At 40.9% G+C, this 25,725-nt stretch overlaps 1 protein-coding gene across 2 annotated transcripts in view; it reads right to left on the bottom strand.

The window, feature by feature from the left end:
- Positions 1 to 624: 624 nt before the first annotated feature.
- The window catches only part of LOC131678768 (roundabout homolog 2-like), a 374,166-nt gene continuing 349,065 nt past the window's right edge, over positions 625 to 25,725 (bottom strand). For both annotated transcript variants that reach the window (XM_058959051.1, XM_058959052.1), the window contains exons 5-14: positions 25,409 to 25,562; positions 16,552 to 16,682; positions 16,266 to 16,406; positions 15,800 to 15,931; positions 14,801 to 15,732; positions 3,979 to 4,098; positions 3,690 to 3,918; positions 3,538 to 3,633; positions 3,071 to 3,478; positions 625 to 3,007 (exon numbers count right to left, since the gene is read on the bottom strand). In XM_058959051.1, coding sequence (XP_058815034.1) covers positions 1,803 to 3,007; positions 3,071 to 3,478; positions 3,538 to 3,633; positions 3,690 to 3,918; positions 3,979 to 4,098; positions 14,801 to 15,732; positions 15,800 to 15,931; positions 16,266 to 16,406; positions 16,552 to 16,682; positions 25,409 to 25,562 — 3,548 coding nt within the window. In that variant the 3' untranslated portion in view covers positions 625 to 1,802. The remainder of the gene's footprint in view (positions 3,008 to 3,070; positions 3,479 to 3,537; positions 3,634 to 3,689; positions 3,919 to 3,978; positions 4,099 to 14,800; positions 15,733 to 15,799; positions 15,932 to 16,265; positions 16,407 to 16,551; positions 16,683 to 25,408; positions 25,563 to 25,725) is intronic.

The raw sequence follows: 25,725 nt of genomic DNA, 5'->3' as shown, positions 1-25,725 counted from the left end.
TTGTATAGCTGGCTACGGTTCAATCCTCACTGCGCGAACAAAAGACTGAGGAATGCGGCGTTAACACACGCACAAAAGAAGAAAAAAGTCCAAAACCTCGAGAGGCTGAGAATGCGCAAGATAACCTTGAACGCGGTTTAGCACTATTCTTTGACTTACACTGATGGACTGGAAAAAACACCTACTTCTCGATAGACCGCTCGTAAACGAATGAGTGTGCTGCCATATCGTTATCGTTAATATATGAGTGTTAACCGGAATGGTAGCAATTACCCCCTTTAAATCAAAAATATAAATGATCATTCGGATTCAAAATAAAAAAATATAGTCAACTTCACGTAATTTTCACATTGCTTTATTCATCCATCTATATGGTACAGCTTACAGTTACGCAAATGATAATAACCTTGCTCTCGGCTTTGCATCTCGCATTAGGAAATATTTACATTACTCGCATAAGCAATCAGCGATTAATTTCGTCTTGTTTTGTTTCGTTTATTTATTGTTGTTTTCTGCGATCCATCGACACAAACGATTTTCAGTATGTAATCTTACATGTACGGACGGCTATTATACATTGAATTTAATCGAATTAACACCTTCCTTATCCGCCAAATACTCGCAAACTTGCTGTTCGAAAAAGCGGCATGGCGAAAAAAATTGCTAGCGGCTCCGACTAAAGTCACAGTTTCAATTTTGTTTTTAATTCAGTTACAACGTAGCTTCGGCTTCACTCTTCATCACTTGCATGGTCTGTCGAGCGTAAATATTTAATGATGATCCAACTTTTCTTGTTTTATTGCTTTTTCTTCCACTATCTCTCTCTCTCTCGTTTTCTCTTACTTTCTTTCGCACAAATTTTTGACAATTTTAATTTAACTACAATTTTATAGTAGAAAAAGGATAATACTTATATAAACTTCTCTGTGATAGTTGATAGTTTTAACGCGAAACCCAAAAGTTTTCAAGCATTTCATGTAACATCGTGTAATCGCTGAGTTGATAAAGTAGGAATTTTGAACTTTTTAACGTAGGTGGTTGTGTTAACAAGCAGTTGTTTCGACTTATACGATAAACCAGTAACTTATTATTTACAATGATATTTCCGATTCGCAGACTCGTACACTAGCCTAAACTTTTATTTGTTGTTTTTTGAGTATTCTTTACAAAATATTAGATTGTTTTACGCTACTATTCAATCACTAGATTCACACTCACCGCTGCTCTGATATGAATGAGTAGCTAACTTTTGTTTTGTGTTGTTTTAGGATGTTTTAAGATACAATTCAAACAGACGATAAACAACCATTCGTCTCCTTCAAATGCAAAATACGCAAATTTTCGAATTGAATTGTTCCCATTTCAATGCTTCTATCGTTCGCAACGGCCCTTCTCGGATTCCGTTTCAACAATTCTACCTTTCCAGTGGAAGTACTGCGATCAGTCTTGATTTATAGTCACCCACATCGATTTCGCTTCAATCTATACATCATCAGCACCATTTCCAGCAAAACACATCGGAAAGGGCATCCATTATTTACAGGTATAGAGTATGGCTAAAGAAAACAACGAACGACAATTCACCTTACCTATCTATGAGTGGAGATTTGGCCGTACCTAAAACCCTTGGTTCGGTGAGGGGGGAACAAATCCGATAGCTCATACGCACTCGCCCTACCCCAATCGATTAGACTCGCTCTCCTACTCTTAAATTTCCACACTCAGTCTTTCGTCCATTCTGCGTCGTCCTGGCGTCAGAATAAGTTATTATAAATAGTCAACCCGAAGCTGCCACGCAACTCTCAGACGTTGTCCCCGAACTCGGAGGCGGACCGATAGCTAATGACACTGCGGTTACCGGTCGGATGGTAGATGACGGCTTCCCCCTCCCGATCATTGCCATCCCCACCATCGGCCGGTCTGGACCGAGCGGAGTTTTGGTAGATGTTGGCCAAATGACCATTCCAACTGTTGGCGTTGTTCGGATTCGTTTCCCCTATCTTTATGTACAGCTGCTCTTGCGCTCCTAAATTATTGAGCGAGGACATTTTCTTCTTTTGACTTTGCTGTGATTGTTGCTGTTGTTGTTGGTGGTGGTGGTGTTGATTACCATATTCATTTCCAGCATCCTCTGCCGGACTACTACCGGTGGCGCTGCCACGGTCAGACGTTCCGAAGCTAATCCTCAGATTATTGATTGGAGTACGGGTTAATTTGAAGCGATTTTTTCTTATCGTCCCGAACGGTGTCTGCGGAACCGAATGGCTGGGATTGAAGATTTTGTTCGTTTCGGAACGGAGTCCCACTCCACCGCCACTGCTGCTACTACTGCTAGCACTGCTTCCGCTGTGATTCTGCACCAACTGATAGCCTCCATTACTGGTGCTATTGTTGTTCAGCGAGGCCAGCTTATTCTCGGTGATATTGATTTTCTCACCCGGATTGAAATATGACTCCGAGTACACGTTCCGACCGTAATTGCTGGACCCACCCAGTAACAGACCACCGTTGTCGCTGTTTCCATTACCAGAACCTCCTTCAGTGGTGGTCATCGGCGGATAAGGATCAGTGTTGTAGTACATGCTGCCGTAGGGTGTTTGTTGATGATGAATGCTGTGTACGGTACCGTTCGCGGAGGTTGTAATAAATCTTGAATTGCCTATCAGAGTGGTGGTTGCATAGGGAGCAGGCGAACGGGTTCCACTGCACTCAGATGGTGCCTTGCCGCTAACGTTCCCCGTCGCGTTGGTATTACCCGGAGTGTTCGGATTGAACGATGACACTTCGGCATAATCGGATGGATATTCGGTGTAGTCAATGCCGACGTAGCGGTTGCGGTTGTTCTGGTCCGACGGTAGGGTAGTTCCGGTACAGACCGGTGCGTAATCTTGTATGTGATCCTTCGGTCGAGTTGGATGACGCCACAATATAGCCGATGGGTCAGTCCAATAGGTATCGTGATTTTGCGGAAGTGAAGGGAACTTGAGCACGCCATTGCCGTGGTGTCCTGGATTAGAGGGAAAATAGTTTAACATATGTTCAAAGTGTTCAACTTCATTATCACACCCACCTCTTAACGCTGCTAGCGCCGATTGCTTCATCATCATCTGTTTCCGCTTGACGAACACCATCGCTCCGAAGGACAGCATCATCAATGCCAGAATCGTGCCAAGAACTGCGATGAACCAAGGTTTTGTCAGTATGTCGTCCGCATTATCGTGATTGATCGGATAACGGTGCGAAGTTTGATCCAACTGTTTCGTCACTGGATCTAGGCGTAGTGTAGCCGGGCTGCTGAACGGACCCATTCCGATCGTCGTTGCCGCTGCGATACTGACTGTGTACGTCACTCCTTCGGTTAGATTCGCTAGCAGTAAGTTGGGTGAGGCGGCGTCAATCGTTACGTTGCTTAAGATTTTGGTGAAATTCGAGCGAATATCCAAACCTCGAACGATCACGTGGTAGGTTTGTAGAATACCTGTTTATAATTGAACATGTTATTAGATTCTGATGAAATTTTTGAGAAGACACACTTACCATTAATCGAATCTACAGGAGGCGACTTCCACTTGAGATACACCGCAGACGAGTTTAGCAGTAAAGCTTCCATCGAAGTAGGAGGAGCGCTTGGAACTATGAAGAATCGAGTTAGATCCTTGTTCAGTACATTAACACAATTAAAGACTCACCATCTTCCAACGTCCTGGACAGTCTTGAGTTGGACGGCTTTCCTTCGACTGTTCGGTAGAAGGGAACTATGAAAAATTCATACTCAGTGAATTTGCGCAGTCCGCTAACCGTGCAGGTGGACACGCTGCCAGCGTTCAGTACCGTAAGCATTTTGTACGATCGTTCCGATTCCTCTTCCAGGTTGCGAGCGTAGATGTAGAATCCTTCAACGTACTTGTCGTTGATGATCTGGGTTAAACAAACAAATTAATATTACTGGTATATTAAGGCGGACCTTTTAAAACCTACCTCCCAAACTAGCTTCATCGTAGTAGAGTCCACCGAAGTTGCGTTGATCAGTTCGACGACGTCCCCTGACAGCAGGCTAGCTCTGGCTTCGCTCATATCCAGTCCGGAGTTTAGTTCGTTCTGAAAAGGACAAGGACGATAAGGGCATGGTTAAGTGCGGCTGTACAGTGACCAGTTGTGTGAGTTGGTTCAGATCAATAAACTAGGGCAGAGTTTCTCAGCCTGCGGTCCGCGGACCCCTAGAGGCCCTTAAAATTGTTGCTGGGTCTGCGAAGAACGATATCTTTTCGGGATAGATAGTGAAATTTTAAATTTTTTGTTTATAACAGACAGAAAATTGTATATTGACAGCATACAAAATCGATGTTAAACCAAGGGGGCCCGCAACCACCCAGGGTGATTTAGAATGGGTCCGCTGTGTAAACAAGGTTGAGAAACGCTGAACTAGGGCATTCTTCAATCTGGAATGCATCGTGGATACTTTGAAATCGTAGGGACATTAAAAATTCTTATAAAGGGGGTAACGATCGAAAATTTGTCAACTTCAACTTTTTATTTCATCGTAGGGAACCCAATTACCTATCTGGGAACAAAATTTCATTCAAATCAATTTTTTTCATTTTTTTTCGTAAATCGACTTTTAATTTTTAAAATCGATTTTTTTCAGTGTAGGAGTCGATAGATTTGTTTCAACATTTTTATTCAAAAATTTGACTAGTTTTGTGAAAATTACTCCTACAACATATTTTTGTTGGATTTGTCATTTTAGATTATAGCCATTTGAAAAAAATGGTAAAAATAAGTCTGACCCTTTTCAAAAGGCAGTCTAGATCATTTTTGGCCCACTACATACACTATATATTTTTGTTATGGTACCCCATTTTTAACACTTCCAAATTCGCAGTCTAATCTATGACAAAAAACACTGGCTCTCTTGCCTCAGGAACAGATCTCTTGCCAAACAATGATTCGTTTTCGTGAAACCAAAACCAAACTCGGGCAGGAGACTTGCAGAATTTGAGCTCCAGGATTTGTTTATAATCGGCTTTCGCATACATAGTCGATCAAGACTCTTCCATTGGGCTTCATAAGAATCTGATCGAACGGCATACGGAATCAGATTTTGACCAGTGTTTGTTGTTTGGAGCTTCGGTTGGGTTGTTTATCTCCTTTGTAACATTTTTGGAGACGGAATCGTCAATTACAAGAGATGCTGAGATCATCTTTGATTAAAGGAATTACCGTGGATTATTCAGAAAGTGCAACTGATGATAAATGGTTACACTCCGACGCTTTAATTGCACTTTGCGGGCAGTTATGAGAGTTTGCTTCTACGTTTTAATTACTTGACCCACAGTTTTCTCAGAATAATTGAGTAGTTTCTTCTCATGCTCGCTCGAGAATAGATGTAATAATACTGTATTAAGGTTAGAGAGAGAATCGGCAAAAATCAAAAACGAAAAAAGCAGTTTTTCCACACCGAGTGTTAGATCTTCATAAAAATCAATCAGCTTATGAAAAATGTTGTTACAGTACTGCTGATTGATTTTTACGAAGATCTAACACTCGGTGTGGAAAAAAACTGCTTTTTTTTCGTTTTCGACTTTTGCCGATTCTCTCTTCAACTTTAAATACCATTTTGAACCGGTCGTTCGCTGTTCACAAAAAAAGCTTGCTTCATCTATGGAGCATTCTGTTTGCATAGAAAATGAAGCAAAGCAACCTGGCACAGCGAACGCACCCGAGCCTAAGCTGCGACAACATATGCAATGAATACTTGAATAATCATTTATGGTTTATTAGATATCTATTCCGGAGAAAACGTCATTATTTTAAAATATTAAGAATATGGTCGATTATTCAGCAAAATTCAGCTTATTTTCTCCCGCCGTTGAAAAATGGGGGTTTTGAGACACACACACTTGATTCTGTTATTTTATTAGGTCGAGAAAAACATATGTTGCAAGGGGCAATATAGTTGCCGCTCCCTTCAAAAGGGTTGAATTAGTATGTCATTTCTGATCACTATTCCTATCCGTTCGTTCTAAATCTACTTGCTTCTCTTTTTGGTAGTTAAAATAAGAATAAATGACGCGCGTGTGAAATTGCTAATATGGCCGTCATGCAAAACAATATTTCCAATAGCAGTTAATGCTAATTTTGGGCCTCTCAAAATTATTTCATACTCTAGTCATGAATATAGTCGATTCTTTTATAGTTATTGCTTCAGTTATTTCCTATTTTTAATTACTTGTCTTAAGATGAATTTTTGCTTGCTGATCCTGTTGCTTTTTTGCCTTCTCTAAGAACAATATTTGAGTGAAGTATATTGTAAGATATTTTCTCGTTATTCGTCGTTTTGATATTCCTAAAACGTCACTTAATTTGTGTCCTGGTGGTCTGGTGCCGAGAGATTCCCATTTTGAATAGTCCCGATCAATAAAGGAGTTGCAGGGTGGTCGCACAAGCTCAAGCTGTTAGATATCCGATACTCGCAGTTTTTTTATGTTTGGGCTGTTGATGCGCCATGTGATGATCGTGCGCGAGCAAAGATTCTATGTTATTCTTAGGTATTCTAGCTTCATCATTCGTTCGCAGTTCGGGCGTATGTTATCTTGATACTTTGTGATCAACAGTTAGCATCTGCTGCAGGAACTGACGAATTTTTACATGCTGGGTTGCTCGTCCTTTGGAAACTCTGGGCATATACATATTCCTTATTTGACTAAGTTATGTTTTTTTTTCTTTTTAGTAATTTGGAAACATTGCTCATGAAAATTAGACAGAGAAAGAATGACTGAGACGGTATGATAGAAGATACGGCGAAAATTCTTATTGGACACACTGAGAAAATTTGATGGAAGGGTTCAAACGAAAGGCCCGGCAAATCGCATTCGTTAAAAGAAAGCTAGAGTAAATATTTTTCTTTTGGAGAGTTGTCCTACTGGAGCTGTAGAGCTAGGTTCTCGGAAGGGTTCCCCGTCAGAATCACATACAACAATTTGCAGACGAGACAGGCAATGTCGCCCACTAAAACACTACTTTAGGCCAATTGCAGCGGGCCGTTATTCTGAATGTGATATTCATTGCACGGTTCAGGTATGTGCGGGCGTAGGGACTCGCGATCGCGTGTATCATCGCGAAGAGCTCGAGCATTTGTACGTTAACGTGTTCGATCGCGTGTGCGTTTGTATTTCGCGTGTGCTAACTTGTATGTAACTTTGCGTGTATAAATTCTATTTTATAACCGTGTGCCTTTCGCATATTTGCGTGTGTTCTTGGACAATCGCGCGCGGACCGTGAATCTAATATTTTATATTTGGTGTACGGCTAAGATGCTAAAAGATATTAAGATCTTCCATATCACTAGAGTTCCCGATGATGTCGCTATGGAACGTGTTGTCTAGTGGATATGAATTTTATTTTTTGATTGGTCCTACTGAATGTATGGACCTAAGTTGGTAGGATAGAGGGTAATGGTTTCCGGACGTGACCGATTCATGATCGCACGAAAACAGACGTTGGTAGGTTCACGTTTGAGATAGCATTTGAAACTTCGTAAGTGCTAAAACGTTTACCTTATTACCGGGGTGTTACCAAGTTTGCGCGATCGCGGGCGTAGGTGTGCGTTGTTAATCGCGAAGGGCTTAAGCATTCGTATGTTACCGTGTTTGTCACGTGTGCTCCCGTGCATGTGACTTCGCGTGTAAAAAACTGGATTTTGTAACTGTGTGGCCATTCCTATATACGCGTGCGTTCTTGGATGGTCACGCGGACCTTCATTCTGATAGTTAGTTTTCGGTGTGCAATTCACATTCTGACAGGAAGTAAATTGCCCCATATCACTAGAGTCCCTGGTCATGTCGCCATATAACGTGGTGTCCAGTGGATTTGATAGCTTTCTTTTTTAATTGGATCAATTGAAGGCATGGGCCTAGTCTATTGATATCAAGGATAGAAACATCCGGAAGTGACCGATTCATGATCGTGATTTATAGGAGCTGAGACATTCACTTTATCACCAGGATGTTATCGTGTTTACGAGATCGCGGGCGTAGGTGCCATGGAGATTGCGAAGGGCTCAAGTATTTGTATATTAACGTGTTTGTCACGCGTATGTGACTTCGCGTGTATAATTTAGATTTTATTATGATGTAGTGTGTATTCTTGTTTGATCGCGCGCGAGCCGTGAGCCTGATGCTTAATTTTTAGTGTATGGTACAGATGGTAGAAGAGAGTCCGTTTCCCATATCACTAGAGTTCCAGGCCATGTCACCATGGAACGTGTTGTTTAGTGAATATGAGCGTCACTTTTTTGATTAGTTCAACTGAATACATTAGTCCATACTGCTAGGACCGAGGTATGACTTCCGGACGTGACCGTTTCATGATCGCGCGAGTGGTGGGTTAAGGTTTGGAAGTTTAAAGATGCTACGTTTACTTAACTACCGGGGATTTTTCATGTAGGCGAAATCGCGTGCCTAATTATGTGTGGATTATTGCAATTGTATGGTCGCGTTTGTGGCCAGGTTTGTGTTATCGCGAAGGCCACGAGCGTTTGTACCTATATGAGTATAGATAGCGTAAAGTAAAGATATATCAATAAAAGGAATCAAAACATGCCGAATAAAGAAAAAAAGATGCAAAGAGCTTGATTAGAAGTGTAAAAATTAACCGATCCTATTTTGGTATACATCAGTAATAGAAAAGCAAACTGATAGATGTGCAAAAGTACCGACTAATGAAGTAGAATAAAAAAATAAATGTAACATGCAGTCAAATTCGTCTAAATTCAGCAAATGTTGTATATGTACCGTTAACGACAATTGCATTCTGTTAGAATTTCTTCATGCTATGCTGGTCGGGAATGGATGACTCACGTGCGCCGGTAAATTCATTGTTTTCTAATTTACTCAATCCAACTTTCCCGAATGAATAGAACCAAATGCACAAATTGATCACGAGAAGTATTAGCTAGCCACTAATCTATCATATACGCCAGTTCTGCATCCATTCCCTGACCCTACTGTCACAAATACTCAGACGAACACATACATAGATAGACATACGACTAGCACATAACAATTGTACACTAGTACGAGAAACAACGATTATTACAAAGCGACAACTAATAGGTTTCTACTTATGTACAAATTAATTTAATTATTAAATTAATTTAATTAGTATATGCCCGATGACGAATTTGACCGATAAATGGACAAACAATGACTCCCACTGTGATCCCTGTCCACGAATACCGCCATCCAATTGTGGAACAATATTTGCAAACACGGCACACAGCAAGAGTCAATGCACGACGACCTGCCAGTCGGCCACATCACCGCGCACAGACCAGTGGTTGAGCGTTTGTATGAGCTGGTGCAGAGTATGAAGAAACATAGAACATAAAAAAGGCGCATAAGCCCTCTCGGTCTCCTCGATGCATCACTATCGAGGCATAATGCAATAACCATCTTAAAACAGTTGTTCTTTAGCGCTGATGCACGCAATATGCCTGATGATGTTTGCAATACCGTCAAACCCCTTTAACCTTGGGGAGGGTAGAGTAAATATTTTTCAAGTTAAGATAAAAAATGAAAAGGAACTAATTCGTGGATGTTTGACCTTTTCATAAGTTACTCGCATTTCTCCATCAAGAATAATAGGTTTTTCGAAATGAACATTAAATTGTCTGTAGCATTCCAAATATTATAGATTTTGATCGGTTCATAATCTAGCTTTTGCATCCAAAGTTAAGTTACGAGAAATTTCACTATCATTTTGAAAACTCTTTTGTTTTAGATGGAGTAATGCCACAATTAATTAATTTGTTCCATTCGTTTATATGACACGGCTCGATGCATCAGCTCAAGAGATCCGCATATCTTTTAAATATTTTTAACAAACAAATAATTAAATTATATTTCGTTGATGAATTATGTAACTGATAATTTCTCAGTGTTCAATAAATATGTAACAGTTGTTTCTCAGTGTATCGAGCACTGTCAAATGTGAGTTAGGAGAAACACGTGGTTTAGATTTATGTCAGTACAAGTGAATGCGATTAAAGCAGAACAACATAAATCGCTAGAGAAATATTGCTCAAGTTAGTGAGGTAAGCAAGTGAATTTAGTTCCTAGGCATCACACCCTTTTTGGGAAGTAATGTTCAATGTCCAAAAGCTTTCGCAAATAAGAGGAGTAGTATTACTTGTTTATTTTGAAAGCGGTCTTTGGTATTTTGATGACAAGTTTTCTTTTCAAGTTTGAAAGAAATAACTTCTTGTTTGTATTTGATCTAGAAGGAGATTCCGTTTCGGATCAATAGCAAAAAGAATCCGCTGGATATATGACTACAAGTATTTAGGCAGGAGACTTTCTACTAAATACTTGTATGTTATTCCACTGGCTGTAGTCCACTTTGTTCAACATTTATGTGTGTCCATCGATTTCTACATACGCAATGTTCCAGCAGAGGCACAGTTGTATGGAAAATCCTAAACATGACCAGCCAGCACGATTCCATTTGTGGTCATGACAACTGCGTAAAACTGCGGTCGATTGGCTGTGAACCGGTGTAGCGCATTGCGTTTGAAATTTGTACGGGAATTCGTAAGGGAAAACTTCCATTCATTTTCATTTCTTGAGACTCCGGATTTACTTGAAGAATGCAACCTAGAAGGTCTGCACATACACTCAATTTTGCCGAATATTCCTGAAAAATATGTAGCCGTCCAAAGTCCGAATCGAATTCAAATCAATGGGGTGGGTGGCGGGGTGTAGTTAAAGGTTTTAGCGTAAAAAACGATCTTTTTGCGAATTTTTTGAGAACTTTGCGTGAAGCAAATTTATCAAAACTTTTTTGAATTATAGTGCACCATTTCAATAACACGCTGTAATTTTTTTTATGCAAAAATATCGACAAACGACTCAGTGACGAAGTTTTTTGTAGAACGTCTCTGAGAAAAACCTTATTTGCGGTGTTACCTGCCATTCAAAAACTACTTAACCGATTTCTTTTAAACTTTGCATAAACATTCTATGTTAAAAATATCTAACCCCTGTTGAGTTTTTGGAAAAAAAATTATTTGAGGGGGTGTATACTCATAAAAAGGTGGAATTTTTCGTGACACATAATAATTTTTATTTAAAATGAGTGAAAAAACCCCTTAATTGAAAATTTAACCCAAAGACTCAACGTAAAGGTTAGGGTATTTTTTACATAGAATGTGTATGCAAAGTTTGAAAGAAATCGGTTCAGTAGTTTTGGAATGGCAGGTAACACCGCAAATCACGTTTCTCCAGAGACGTTCTACAAAAAGCTTCGTCACTGAGTCGTTTGTCGATATTTTTGCATAGAAAAATTACAGAATGTTACTGAAATACTATACTATAATGTACAAAAGTTTGGGTTATTTCGCTTCACGCAAAGTTCTAAAAAAATTCTCAAAAAAGAGTTTTTTTCACGCTGAAATCCTGCAGGTGACAATCAAGTTTCTAACGCCGCACAGTGGCCGGAAGCTGGCCAAAACCTCAAAAATTTATTTTTGAAATAATGATATTTTCTATTTTTCCTAAATTTCTCATGTATTGAATGATGTATATTCGAAATTTTATGATCATTGGATAAGAACACTATTTTTAACACGAGTTTAAACGTACCAAAGTCCGCATTTTTTTTAATGATTTTCATTTCCGAAACCACCATTGCTCTGTTGAATTCAAATGCATGGTGCTCTTTTGATTTTGGCCCGATTTTAGCACAATTAGTTTCATTGTGTAGAGCAAATAAAGAACATGGTTAGTGAGTAAAATACATTTAGTAAATTTGCTTGGAACTATGACTTTTTAGTTTAAATATGTTTAAGGTGGTCAGATCAAAAATACTTTGTTCACTAATGTATTCTGCACAAATTTCGGAATCATTTCGGAACGGTCACATAGTATACATTCTATGTGAAATTACCTCTACTTTTCGAATATCATGGTCTCGTTCTGCGCCTAGGTGCGCAAAAAGGTTTAAGGAGATTTTGAAGCTTTGTTGCTGATATGGAGACACATGGTGTTTTGTGTAAAATAGTTAGACAATCTACAGTAAACCAACACGTTCAACAATGGTTTTTAAGTAGTGTTCTTCATTTTTTATGATATTGTTGACATTGGTGAACAGTAACGGAAAATCTATCATGAAAACGGGATCATAGTTATAAGAAAGGTTCAATGACACTGTATGGAAAAATGCATTTAATATTTTACCACTTTTGACATCAAAAATGAGCTCAGCACCTCAAAATTAGCTTAAATTGTGATTTTCAGCCAAATTAGGTAACATTTGAGGTTTTGTCCGATTTTTGTTTGAAGAGCCGCCACTGTGCGCCGACCTCCTTATAGTGGAAAAAGGGCTGAAAACGAAGAAAGCTCCCGGACCGGATGGTATCCCCAACGTGACACTGAAGACTACGATCCTGGCGTTTCCTGACCTGTTCAGGATAGTCCTACAGAAATGCCTGGACAATGGCTACTTCCCGGATAGATGGAAGATACAGAAGTTGGTGTTACTGTAAAAACCAGAGAAATCACTAGGAGATCCAGAATCGTATCGATATATATGCCTGCTGAATACTGGAAGCTCCTGGAAAGGGTCATCCTCAACAGGCTGACGACCTACGCCGAAAGTGAGAACGGACTATCGCAGAGGCAGTTCGGGTTCCGGAAAGGGATATCGACGGTAGACGTCATCCGCACAGTCATCGCGAACGCGGAAAAAGCATTGAAGCAAAAGAGAAGGGGTAATCGCTACTGCGTCGTGGTAACGATAGACGTGAAGAACGCGTTCAACAGTGCTAGCTGGGGGGCGATTGCCGTAGCGCTGCACAGAATGCGGATTCTGGACTATCTGTGCAAGGTGCTGAAAAGTTACTTTCAGAACCGAGTACTGGTCTACGAAACGAACATAGGACAGAGCTCGATTAGGGTCACGGCGGGAGTACCTCAGGGCTCCATACTCGGCCCAACGCTCTGGAATATAATGTACAATGGAGTGTTAACACTGGAACTGCCCAGGGGAGTGGAGATCGTCGGCTTTGCAGATGATGTTATCCTAACGATAACGGGCGAGACCCTTGAGAAGGTGGAGATGTTAACGGCGGAGACAATAGTCAAGTTGCACTATAAGACCGAGGTAGTGCTGGTCAGCAACCGTAAAAAGATCCAGCATGTCGAGAGCAGCGTCGGGGGACAATCCATCGAATCGATGCGTGCGCTGAAGCACCTGTGTGTGATGGTCGACGATCGGTTAAATTACAACAGCCCTGTCGACTATGTATGTGAGAAGGCTGCGAGGACAACTAACGCATCGGCAAGAATCATGCCGAATCATGGAGGAGCAAGAAGCAGCACGAGACGTCTCCTGGTCCTCAATACTGAGGTATGGCGACCGAGCTGGGCTGCTGCGCTAAACTCAAAGCGAAACCGGACTAAGTTGACAAGCACGTTTCGCCTAATGGCTGTTCGTGTCGCAAGTGCGTACAGAACGATGTCGTCGGAGGCGTTATGCGTAGTTGCCGGGATGATTGCCATCTGCATCACTCTGGCTGAGGACGTGGAAGAAATGCACGTAATGCAAGGAGACTGATCTGAGCGGACTTGTTGGCTAAGTGGCAGCAAGAGTGGGATAATGCGGAGAAAGGAAGGTGGACCCACCGACTCATCCTAAATGTGTCGGCTTGGGTACATAGGAAGCATGGAGAGGTGAACTTCTATTTGACACAGTTTTTGTCCGGGCATGGATGCTTCCGGACATCAGTTTGGACACGCTTCGTCACCCCTTTGGCCGGAGTGTGTGATCGTGCAAGAGACACCGGAACACGTGGTCTTCGAATGCCAAAGGTCCGAAGGGTTTTGCCTGATATAACAGTGGAAAATATCGTCGAAGAGATGTGCCGCGACGTGCATATCTGGCACGCTGTCAACAGAGTGGTTCCGAGTATACTCTCCGAACTGCAGTGTCTCTGTTTTGTCGTCTTCTATATACGCGGCCATATTATTTCTAATTCAATTTAATTTCAAACAAGGCTGTTCCGGAAACAAAACTTTCTGCTTGGACTAACGTGTTGAGTGATATCAGTACTGAATGGCATAGGTGATGGAATTGAATAAATGCGACTTCCGTAAGCCTCAGCTCAATTTTGCACCTTTGAAAAATATTCCACCTCGCAAAGATTGAAAAAAATTGTATCCGATTTCAACTGCCGTGACGCGATAAACCAAGTGGAACTAATGACAAATAATTTTGGAAGTAGTTATTCTCGTTATATTTTGTATTGCTCTTCGCAACTCTACGCATTCTTGTAAATTAAACTAAATGCGGCAAATGACTCATAACTTTGATATCATTCACATTCAAACGAATAATATAAATTTAATATGAAAATATTGTTCTACAGACAATTTGGTGACAAAAAGACAGAACTGTTTCGATTAGTTTCATGGACGCTTTGTAACCCTTGAATCGTTTCTGGAAAGTAAGTAACAAATCAAAAGTGTATTTTCAAAATCGAAGGATATACTTCATCAGGAAAGCTAACCTCTTTTTAAAATACTGAAACTCCATATGGGATTGTTTGAAAACGTCAAACTATCTTTGTTCATAAAAATTTCTACAATTTCAAGGGATCATTCACAATCACATCTATCCGTAGTTTTGTTACGGACAATGATTGTAGAATATCAGTTCATTCCAAGATACAATATACTCAAAAACAAATCTATGTAAAATTCTGAATTGTAATTCTGAAATATTATATAAAAAATCATTAACTCACCATTCCAACCATGATCGGCTCCGATACCGCACTGGGCAGAGAAACCCCGTGCGAATTCTCCGCTCGCACCACAAAGTAGTACGTTACTCCCGGGCCCAATCCACGCTGAGTGTAACTAGTATCCAGCACTTTGCTGGCAACCTCTACCCATCCATCGGTAGCATTCCGACCGAACATTTCCACGGTGTAGCCAACCAAACTGGACGCCCCGATGGCGTTACTTCGAACCCACGAGATGGTAGCACTGTTTTCGGACACATCCGTCAACTGTGGCTTTCCGGGTGGCCCAGGAAACGTGGATGCTTCCGGTGCACGGTAGAACTTGATGTTTGGATTGGTAGGTGAATCCAGTCGCAGCGCTGCACTCCACGTTGATTTCCCAGACTTACTACTGGCAACACACGTGTACAGTCCACTGTCATCGTTTTTGCTCAGATCGGAAATGGTTAATGTCCCTGAATCGCTGATGTTGATCCTGGCAGTCGTTAAAATGGGAATGCCATCCCGGTACCAGGAAATCACCGGTGTCGGTACACCGGAAGCTCTGCATGGCAAAATGGCAACGGATTTCACTGGAAGTGTTTGGTTGACTGGTCCTTGCAGAATCAACGGCGGAGGCCGGTCATCTTGGAGATTTACACTAAGTACGACCCGAGTGCTGACACTTCCGACACTATTCACTGCGCTGCACACGATAACTTTCCCATTGTCAGCTCGATCGATGTTGGAGACCGACAGTACGCTTGTGCCATCGGCATTTTCTGTTACTTCGATGTTTCCGAAGCGAGTTTCCGGAAACAGCAGGCTCCTGTTACCCTCCAGTGACCAAAACAACGTTGGATGCGGATGACCAACGGACTGACACTCGAATAGTGCCTCCGAGCCCAACTCAACGATTTGATGCTTTGGCCGAACGATGAAACTTGGAGGAGCTGTAATTGTGTGGAAAAATTTCATAATTTTATTTTGTCTCATAGGAAAGGTTAAAAAAGCACTTACAGTGAACGATTAGATTCCCCGAAGCCGTAATCGAGCCCACAGCGTTGTCAGCTTCGCAACTATACTCGCCCATATCCTCCACGGTGATGTCATCGATTCGCAAGCTACGATCCTCGAGGACATGAACTCGACCTGTGCGTGAAGAGCGAAAGACCACACGAAACATGGTTTTTGAATTAATTATTCGATAATGTAATTGTAGAGTGCACGAAGTCAACACAACAACGTTGTCATCAGATTGGCCTTCGACAAAAGCGGGGATCTGTGTTGGCTATTGGGAATTCTGCATAAAAATTGAATGATGCATAAGCTGCATATTTGTTAGCTCGAATGGGTTTGGAAAATGATAATCAAGTAGCCCGGTTAAAAGTTGCCGTGCAGGAACAAACGTTCTGCATTGCAAACCATCCTCCAAACTCAACAAGATAATGCAGTTCGCAAATACCATATTGGTCCATTTTCTTACCTAGAGGCATATTGCCGCCGGATGCCGAGCGCCGCCACAGGACGTCCGGAACTGGTTCACCGCCGACGCGACACTGAAACACCACTGAGCTGCCGGCCACAGCCGTCTGGTTTTGCGGACCTCGTATCAGGAATGGTTTCACTATTTGGATGACGAAGCGAAACACCATAAACAATTTGTAGCAAATTAGTTGTATGAGCACTGTTCAAGCTTCTGTGATTAGTGAGAAGCATGAACAGACCACCCACCCACAATGGGGACAAAGAGTGGATTGAGCTAAACTTACCGTGCACTCGGAGAAATGCAACCGTCGATTCACGGATACCGACAACGTTTTTCGCCACACACTGGTACCGGCCGTCGTCGGATTGGCGCGCATCCTGGATGGCCAGATTGCCACCGTCCACGACGCGGATGCTGAAAAGTGAAAGGAACGATTTGAATTTTTTATGCTAGGGAAACACGTTTGTATGTAATGAGTCGATGTCATTTGGGGTAGGGTCGGTAATCTTTGTTCACCGCATTTTACTAGCTTGACTGATAGGATAAAAACAAGGCGAGTACAACAAAACTCGATTGAACTTCAAAACAATACTTCATACGATTTTTAATACATATACTGGTTTTTGGGAACGAAGCAAAAATATTGATACTTATCAATTTTTAGAAATTGCGTCGATTGAAGTCCAATTAATTAACAAAATAATGCGGCACCGCCTGCAATAGGGCTAAAGTAGACCAATTGCCCTAGATTAATTGAATTTCAATGGATTTTGAGGATCTCACTCTATACCCCATAAAGAGAATAGCATGTGCTGCGTGATGCTTGCGTTTATGACCTACATATACATGTAAGTAATTTGTATAACCAAGGGGAGGAGTCGTTCGAAGGTATGTTGTGGCATAACCTCACAAAATAAGTCGGTTCGTTTACGTTTGATAAGTTTATTTACTGCATTCGAATTGTTATAACTGACAAAGTAGATAAACCACCGCAAATTGTCAAAGACGAACTTCTTTCATCGAAATTTAAATGGAGACGCAGGGCCGTCCACTCGAGGCTCCAGGGCACCATTGCGTTTTGCTTCGAATTAGGCAAACTGAAATCGGAAATGCATGTGTCAAAGATTCGTTTAACCACTTCATTTGACTAATACAATTGGGCTGACATTCTCCGAGGACAATCGAAGAAAAAATTGGCAATATTTCAATAAAATCCAACTTATAATTATATGTCTTATGTACGATTCAAACAGTGCTGGAACTTATATATTTCACAAATTATGTTCACGACTTCCTAGACCACTGGGCTCACAGTAGTAGGCGGTTATATGGTTCCGTGTAGTATTGATATTAACCTCTAGAGTGTGAGCAGTAGACCTGATGTAATGAAACTCGATAAGGGCCCCTTACACGAGGCGCTAGTAATGTCATTACTGAGCAGTAATGTCACTTTTAGTGATCGTGTAAGGTGAGTAATGACGGAATTCCCATACAATTCTAGTAATGACACTACTTAGTAATGACACTTTTATTGCGCGTGTAAGGGCCCCTATACAGTCGATTTCCTTTTTCGGAAAAAAATCAAGTTCTCTCTATCAATAAACATTCATCTTCGCTAGAAAGTAGTCGATTATTGCGACCATTGAAATCAATGGATGAATAACTCCCTAAAACTTCATTAATTTTCGATTCTCATGCCCCTTATTGCAGGAAGAGAAATAACGGTTCAAAGCATTGTTGGGGTAGACTCATTGTTATAGGTTGCGCCCTCTTCACTAGGTAAAGTTTGTTTAAAAGTTCTCTCAATTCTAAACATCAAAATTACTCGAATCTTTAAATATATGTGGTCCAACTTATTTCAGGATCAATCGTGTGTTAAAGACAGAATAGCAAACACTTTATATGTGTCATACTAGGGTAACCATATCAAACGAGTAAAAACTTAGGACAGTCGTAAGAGCACCCCCCTTCCCGCTGATGCGTCAAGTTGACGGTACTATCCGCAAGATCACCGAGCACTTCTTCAGATTTACACACATGCGATTCAGCAATAGATATACATCATTGAAGTACAGCAAAAACATCAACAGTACCAGGTGTCTTCCTCGGGGTGTTTGCTGACGTTGAAGTAAATATAGGTACCTGGCAATCTCTGTCCCCCGATCCGTGAGGTAGAATAGAAATAATTACAAAACATGTTGCTGATTCCAAATATCTGCATTTTAACGATTGTTATATTGTGGTTCAATTTATTAAAAGCGGCAGATTGGTTGGTGAAAATAACATGAAATTGATCGCGGCATTCCATGCTCTCTAATATGTAGGATATTGTAAGATGATAGGGACAGAACGTTAGTCACTGTTAGCCGTGAAGCCATGCGGATCATCACCAGGATATTGCTGGCTGTGAGCCATAAGAGGATCCAAAATAACTAGCTGGAAAAACTTGGGGACAGCACTCAATGAAGTTATCCTTCGATAGTTATTGACGTCTCGCTTATTTCCCGTTTCGTGAAATGGAAACATGTTCGCGGATTTCCAGCTAGCAGGAAATTTTCCGCTGACGCGAGATGCTCGAGATATGGGAAAAACGGAGGCACCAAAACTCGATATGATTTTTCAATAAACGTGGAGAAAATCCGCTAGGTCCATGATTGAATGACAATTAAAACCAAGAAAAAGCTCTGCTGATTATCGTTTCATCAACATTAGACTGCCCAGAAAAGAGCGATTTTTGAAAACTCAATCGCCCCACCGATTCGTTGTTTCACTAGGAGTGTTCGCTCCAAATTTGAAGCATATCGGACAAGTCTAGCTAGCACATTGGTCAGATTTCAAGTTTGCTTGGGATTTACCGACAGTTTACACCGCTAGGTGGCACAGTATACATCGGTTTATCACTTGCCTACAAAGCCGCACGTAAACGGTTACATGATTATATAAACGAATGCAAGCACGTGAAGCTATACACACGCTAATATGCGCAACATAAACAAGCGATCAAACACGATTAAAGACGTTAACATAAAAACGCCTGTGCGCTGCACGGTAATACAAATCTGGTAACGCATGCAAACATACAATCGCGATCATTCGCGCACACCTACGCCCGTCATCTCACATACACAAAACACTCCAGTGATCAAGTCAATATGTCAGCAGTTACCATATTTTTTATGTGATTGATACCACAATAGATATAAATACCAGTCGCAGTGGTTCGTCCCCAACAAAAAAAATGTGATCTCAAGTGCGATATATATATATATATATATATATATATATATATATATATATATATATATATATATATATATATATATATATATATATATATATATATATATATATATATATATATATATATATATATATATATATATATATATACAGAGACTCGTTCCAGTGCGATCATGAACCAATATCATCCAAAAGCCCCTGTTTTTGTAGCCTAGTGGATCTAGTGCCTTCTATCTTGGTTTCAAAAAAAATCAAATGCACTAGAAATATCAGGGCGTCATATCCGGATACTCTAGTAATATGGGAAACTAATTCCTTTCTAAATGTGAAACGCTCACTTAAAATCACCGTTCATGCAAACTTTCAATAACCTACGCGATTATGCAAGGTTATACAAACGAATTTATGCACGCGACACACAGACGTTCACGCGTCAAACCCGTTAAAATGCAAACGCTCGAACCCTGCGCGATAATAAAACTTTCGCCACAAACGTGAACATAAAATTGCAGTCATCCATGCAAACCTACACCCACGGGGATGAATGACCCATCGAGGTTAAAGTACCAATAAACAATAATAGTAATAATACACCCCCGTTTTCGCTAGTATGAAAATATCCCTGTGATGAAGTGAGCATTTTAACAACTACGAATTTCCAAGTTTCCACGCGATCATGAATCAGTCACGTCTCGAAACCCTTACCCTCGGTTCAAGTAGCTTACATCCATATCTTCAGTTGGATCAATCTCAAGACAATGAATGACAGTTATCACAACGAGTTTCAGGGCGACTAGTCATATGAGGGAACTCAATCTCTTCTAGCATCAAAACCGTACATTCAAAATTAAACATCAGACTCGCGGTTTGCGTGCACATTCAAGAACTAATGCGAATATTCAAAGAACCTGACCACACGGTAATAGGATCGAAATTACACTCGAAGTTACATACTCACTAGCACACGCAACAAACAGATGTCTACGCGATCAAATACGTGTTAACATACAAACACTCGGACCCTTCGCGATCATCCACGCACTGTTCTGTGGACACTCCTTGAGGTAGATATCTCCGTTTACAGTACCGGTAGTCACGAACAGCGCACTCCGTTTGCCACGTGAGCAGAGCGCTTGCCAAATCATGTATTTATTGGCAAACCTTCCTCAGGAACATCAAACTTGTACTGTGCGGTGAATAACAGTAGCCGTGGAAGCTTCCGGAAGTCCGCCTTAACGTAGTCCCATCATCCATGATGAACCAATCAGGCTTCGTCAGCGCTGGGTGTACAGTTTCAAGGCCCGTGACTTTCCCACCGTATTTCGCCGTTCGACACGATTTGGAACCTTCGGCACTTTGTATGTAGACAGCTCTTCCCGTTCCTTAGCTCTCTGAATGAAAGACTTGGACAGATTCAACTTTTTGGCCACATCCCTAACCGAAGCATTGGGATTCCGTTTAAACTCTTTCACTACACGCTTGTGATCTTCATCACTAACTAATAGAACATCCACTCTGACCGCTTTTCTACTTCCGTTCGATACTCAGAGTTTGTAGTAACGTTTAATCACGCGACTCACCGTAGACTGCACGATTCCGAGTTGTTTTTTCCAATCTACCGATTGTAATGTTCGGAGTTCTAATGAAACACTAAGATATAGTTATACTTATATTTACACTAGATGTTGATTGCTCCAAGAGCAGGCGAGGAAAGAGAACGATTCAATCATCGTCGCTCTTTTATATCGTACATAATTACCTATCTGAGGGATTGTCCTCATGACCTATGCCAGACCTATAGATTATTTATTAATACCACAGTTTATCCATAGAACTGATCTAGATATACTACACCGATGAGAGAGTTGAGGATATTGCAGGTGCTTGTGCAAAATCAATTTGGGACGTTGCTTTTCGGGTGACACCATTTTTTCCGATTTTCAAAAAACGGACAGCGATAAAGCTACAGTGTAAATAATACATTCTAAACTACTTCTAACCAAATTTTCAAGAGAATATACCCAAAGGATTATTCCGTAGAAAAAATTTTTCGTGGTGCTATTTGATGTGGGGCATCCCTTATTATTTAAAGGGTGTACGGAATCAAATTGCATCACAAGCAAAAGTTCATCAAAATTCACGCATTCAACCGATCATTTTCAAGCTTCCAGGGAATAAAATAAAACATAATTAAACTTGCCCCATATTCGTCTAATTCAATTTCATAACCGTTAAGTATGGAAGTCGCGCAAATGGCTCATTGAACGAACACCCGCTGGTGCCCAAAAACAATTTCGCTAGATTTTCAGAGCAGCGTGCACTCAGTGCACTAGCGCGACTGCCGGAAGGTTAAATGCACGTACCTTTCCCTCAACACTGCTTATGAGGTCTTGTGCAGCGATTTGGACCAACTTGTGTTTTGTGTGGACATGTATTTTTTCCTCATGTATGCTTCCGATTCCACTTACTTCCAGAGTGCTGCTTTCATGATGGTACAATATTTCTCAATTGGCCGCAATTCCGGTGCGTTCGGGAGATTGAGAACGCGAAATTGAACTTCTTCGCCTTGTACCACTCCACCACTGGCACTAGGCTAAATCTGGCAGGAAAATGCAAAGGCCATCGCGAGGTGGAAGTAGACACCTTTGTAGGTATTCTTTCAAGTACACCTCCCAATTGATCGTTCCGGTTGTCTCGAATGAGATGCTCCACTTTCCCCACGTGCAAATTGCCTGTCAAATCATGTATTTTTCGGAAAACTTAGACATCCTCTGATTTCCAACATCATCAGGGACGTCGAACCGGTGACGTTAGAAATCAGTAGAGCAATTTAGAAAAGCAGGTCATGAAGTTGCCGAAAATCTATTTTGACATAAATTTCGTATTCCGTGAAGGGACAGTGCAGTTTCGTCAACATTTGAGTGTATAGTACAGCATCTGTGCACGGGATTTCTCCACTGTATTCTGCCGTTCATGTCGAATAGGCACTTTAAGGCAATACCACAGATAACAGACGATTAGGCTCGGTTCGTGTCTGAAATTCCGAATAAATCAGACTTTGAAACACGTTTGGCAAGCGTTTGTAGGTGGCGCAGTGATCGACGCAATTAGGGTTGTGGTACCGGTAATACCGGTACCGAAAATCCCGGGAATACCGACCGATTTTTGGTACCGTAATACCGGTACTGAACAAAATTCAGTACGGATATTTTCGGTACCATACAATTTTTTATGAAAAATATATGGACTCTCTAGGGAGACCTGTTTCAAAATATCGGTCTACAAGATGACTTTTCATTATATTAATTACCTTCTAGATAAATCGTTGAGCTAACACCTTTGTGGGGGAATGAGGTGGGTCCATCATCATAACAATTCAAGATATTAAGCATTACTAGCTCCCGTTGTACTGAACGGTATATTTAAATTCAGTATTTTGTCCAAATTAAATTTTAACGATCTTGTACTAAATTTCAAAATATTCACATCTAGCGTAATAGACGTAAACATTGGCTATGATTTTTTTTATTAGCGACATTCCATTGTTCAATGGGTGGCGCGTAATAAGACTATGGTCTAAGTCATGTCTGTATTTGGTTCTTAAACTTTTATCTATAAAAGAACGAACAGCGATTTAGTAGCTAACAATTTAAGACTTGGTGAACTGCTTCTAATGGGGCAGTTTCTAATTATTGGTGATCGGAAAATTCAGCAAAACTCCATAGTTTACAGGAAAGCAAAGAGCCTTGTTATGCATTAGAGAATAGTAAACAAATGACATAAACGTCGAAGCCAAATTTACAGAAAATCAAGAGAAGAAATGCGAGCAGCCTGCTCGGATTTACTGCCATTCTCGCTTCGATTTACTGTTGTTAATAGGGCTTCTTACATTTACCATCTGTTGAAGTCGACGAAAGTCGCATCGCTTAGCAGCTATTAATTTCAAAGTGGCCCAGATTTCGAAATAAAAGAAGGTGCCGCATACGAAAAATATCTTCTGCTGAAATGAGTTATGCCATTCCGAAGCAATTAAAAACAATAAACATGTTTTTTTGATCAGCACAAATCAATCATCTGAGAATAAGGCCATCAGTTTGAGCAATCAATTTCACTTTGAAGCATTTTTCAATTTTTTTTAAAAAATATTCGAGTACCGGTACTTTACCGGTACTACCGGTACTGAGGGCTTCAGTACCATAGTACCGGTTCTCGCCAAAAAGGGTCGGTACTGCGAACCCTACTTGATACATTTCAATAAACTTCGCAGCCGATTCTCAGCGCACAGAACAATTGCATGGCTAGACCCGTGCGCAAGGGGAGGGTTTTGGGGGTTCAATCACAGACTAACAGACAAAACACTATGAGGGAATTCTCTCAAAAAACATCGATCCGAATATTTTCCCAGAACACTAGATCCACCTTTTATTCCCAGTCCCAAACACTCATTTACTGGTGGGTTACCCCTCAGGTTTGGGAACAATTTTTCACTAGTGGTCTATCCCCCATATGCTTGTTCATATGTCAGTGGCGCCATAATTTCAAATGTGGCCACAGTCCCAACTATAAATATATTTAAAATGACCGTATAAGCGGGCGAAGCTTTGTTTTTGAGTGTTATGTCTGTTAGTATGTGGTTCAATCCCCTCCCATGAGGGTTTTGAATAACTTTAAAAAATTTATTAACTACCTGTTCAGGAAAAAAATATACTGCGAGCCGTTTTGGCTCGCAGTCATTTGAGTTCGGTCACTCTAGAAACAAGTCATTAAAGAAACCTTGCGAGGGTGGCTGGAAAGGGATGATCAAGTTGGTCGGCTTCGCTGGATCAGCTCACGTTTCGACAAGTTTCGATATCTGCATAAGCTGCGAGTTGACCAGTTTCACAGCAACGGTCGGTCAGCAGACTAGCAACGGGAGCTGAGGTGGAAAAAACAAGGTAGGAGAAAATAGGTATCGGGAGAAATACCGCCGCCAAGGAACTTTCAGCACCAGCAAGCAGATGAATAGCGCAAAGAACGATAAGAAACCCTGCGAAGGTGGTTGTAAAGAGATGTAAATCATTATGTTCGACACCTCCGGATGGGTTCATGTCCTAACAGGTCTTGCAGCAGACCTGAGCAGGTCAGATATACCGCGAAGATTGGACAGCAAGCAATAAAAAGTAGCAATACAAAAACCATGAATGATTGTTACAAGAGCACAGTCCCTACTACAGTAGCTCATAATGGTTGCCTCGCATGGATGAGGATTACGAGATACAAGTGGTTTAGTCGGTATGCTTGACTACTACAAAACAATCATTTCATATCAGTAATACTATGATCATTATGCTATATTTCTCCTTAATGGAGAACAATTTGGTAAATACAATTTTTTTCTCCATTAAGGAGAAAATTGTTTAAAACTATCATTTGCGCGTGAAGGGCGCTAAACCTATAACTAAATTAGTTTTGGAATTTGCGGTGTGATTTCGTCTCATCAGAATCCGACATTAACTTAGTTAAAGGACTAAGCTAGCGCCGGATTATTGCGGAACATCACGTAGGACTAGGGAACCCAAATTGTGTTTCCGTTTTTTTTTTGGAGCTAGCGTCAATCCCGCGCTAGCTTAGTTCGTTAACTAAGTTACTGTCGGATTCTGATGAGACGAAGTCGAACCGCAAACGGCATTACTAATTTAGGAGAATCATATTAGTAATATGAGCACTGAAGAAGACTATACATCGTAGTCAAAATTGATACTAACGTTTTTATGGTGAAATGCAGTTGCATTGTATTATTATTATTATTATTTGAAAGTTGAACGGAAGACATCGGTCAATTGTGAAATTCCAATGAGTCGCACAAAAAGTGGTGTTTTAAAAATAATAGCTGCTTTTCTATCAAATATTACTATACGTACCGTTTTGATCCGCTCAAGTCCATGGTCTGTCCATTTTTCCGCCAAAAAATTACCGGCTCCGGATAACCCTTCGGTGGTCCGCATTCCAGCAAAGCTGTCTCCCCTTGCGCCACCCGAGTATTCTGCGGTTCCAGCCGAAACTCGTCGCGTAGCACTGAAATTAGATAAAAGCATAGTTTTAGGTTATTTTGAGTATTTAGCACGATAACGAAGTTTCTTAGACATCCAAAAAATCATTCGCGATAGGCCGCATCTGATAAACACTGTTTCCAATTCGTTTCTCGTCTAACAAACAGCGTTTAGTTAAGAAGAAAAAA

This window comes from Topomyia yanbarensis, chromosome 2, assembly GCF_030247195.1.
Source record: "Topomyia yanbarensis strain Yona2022 chromosome 2, ASM3024719v1, whole genome shotgun sequence".
Lineage (NCBI taxonomy): Eukaryota > Metazoa > Arthropoda > Insecta > Diptera > Culicidae > Topomyia > Topomyia yanbarensis.
This window is presented reverse-complemented; position numbering and strand designations above follow the sequence as displayed.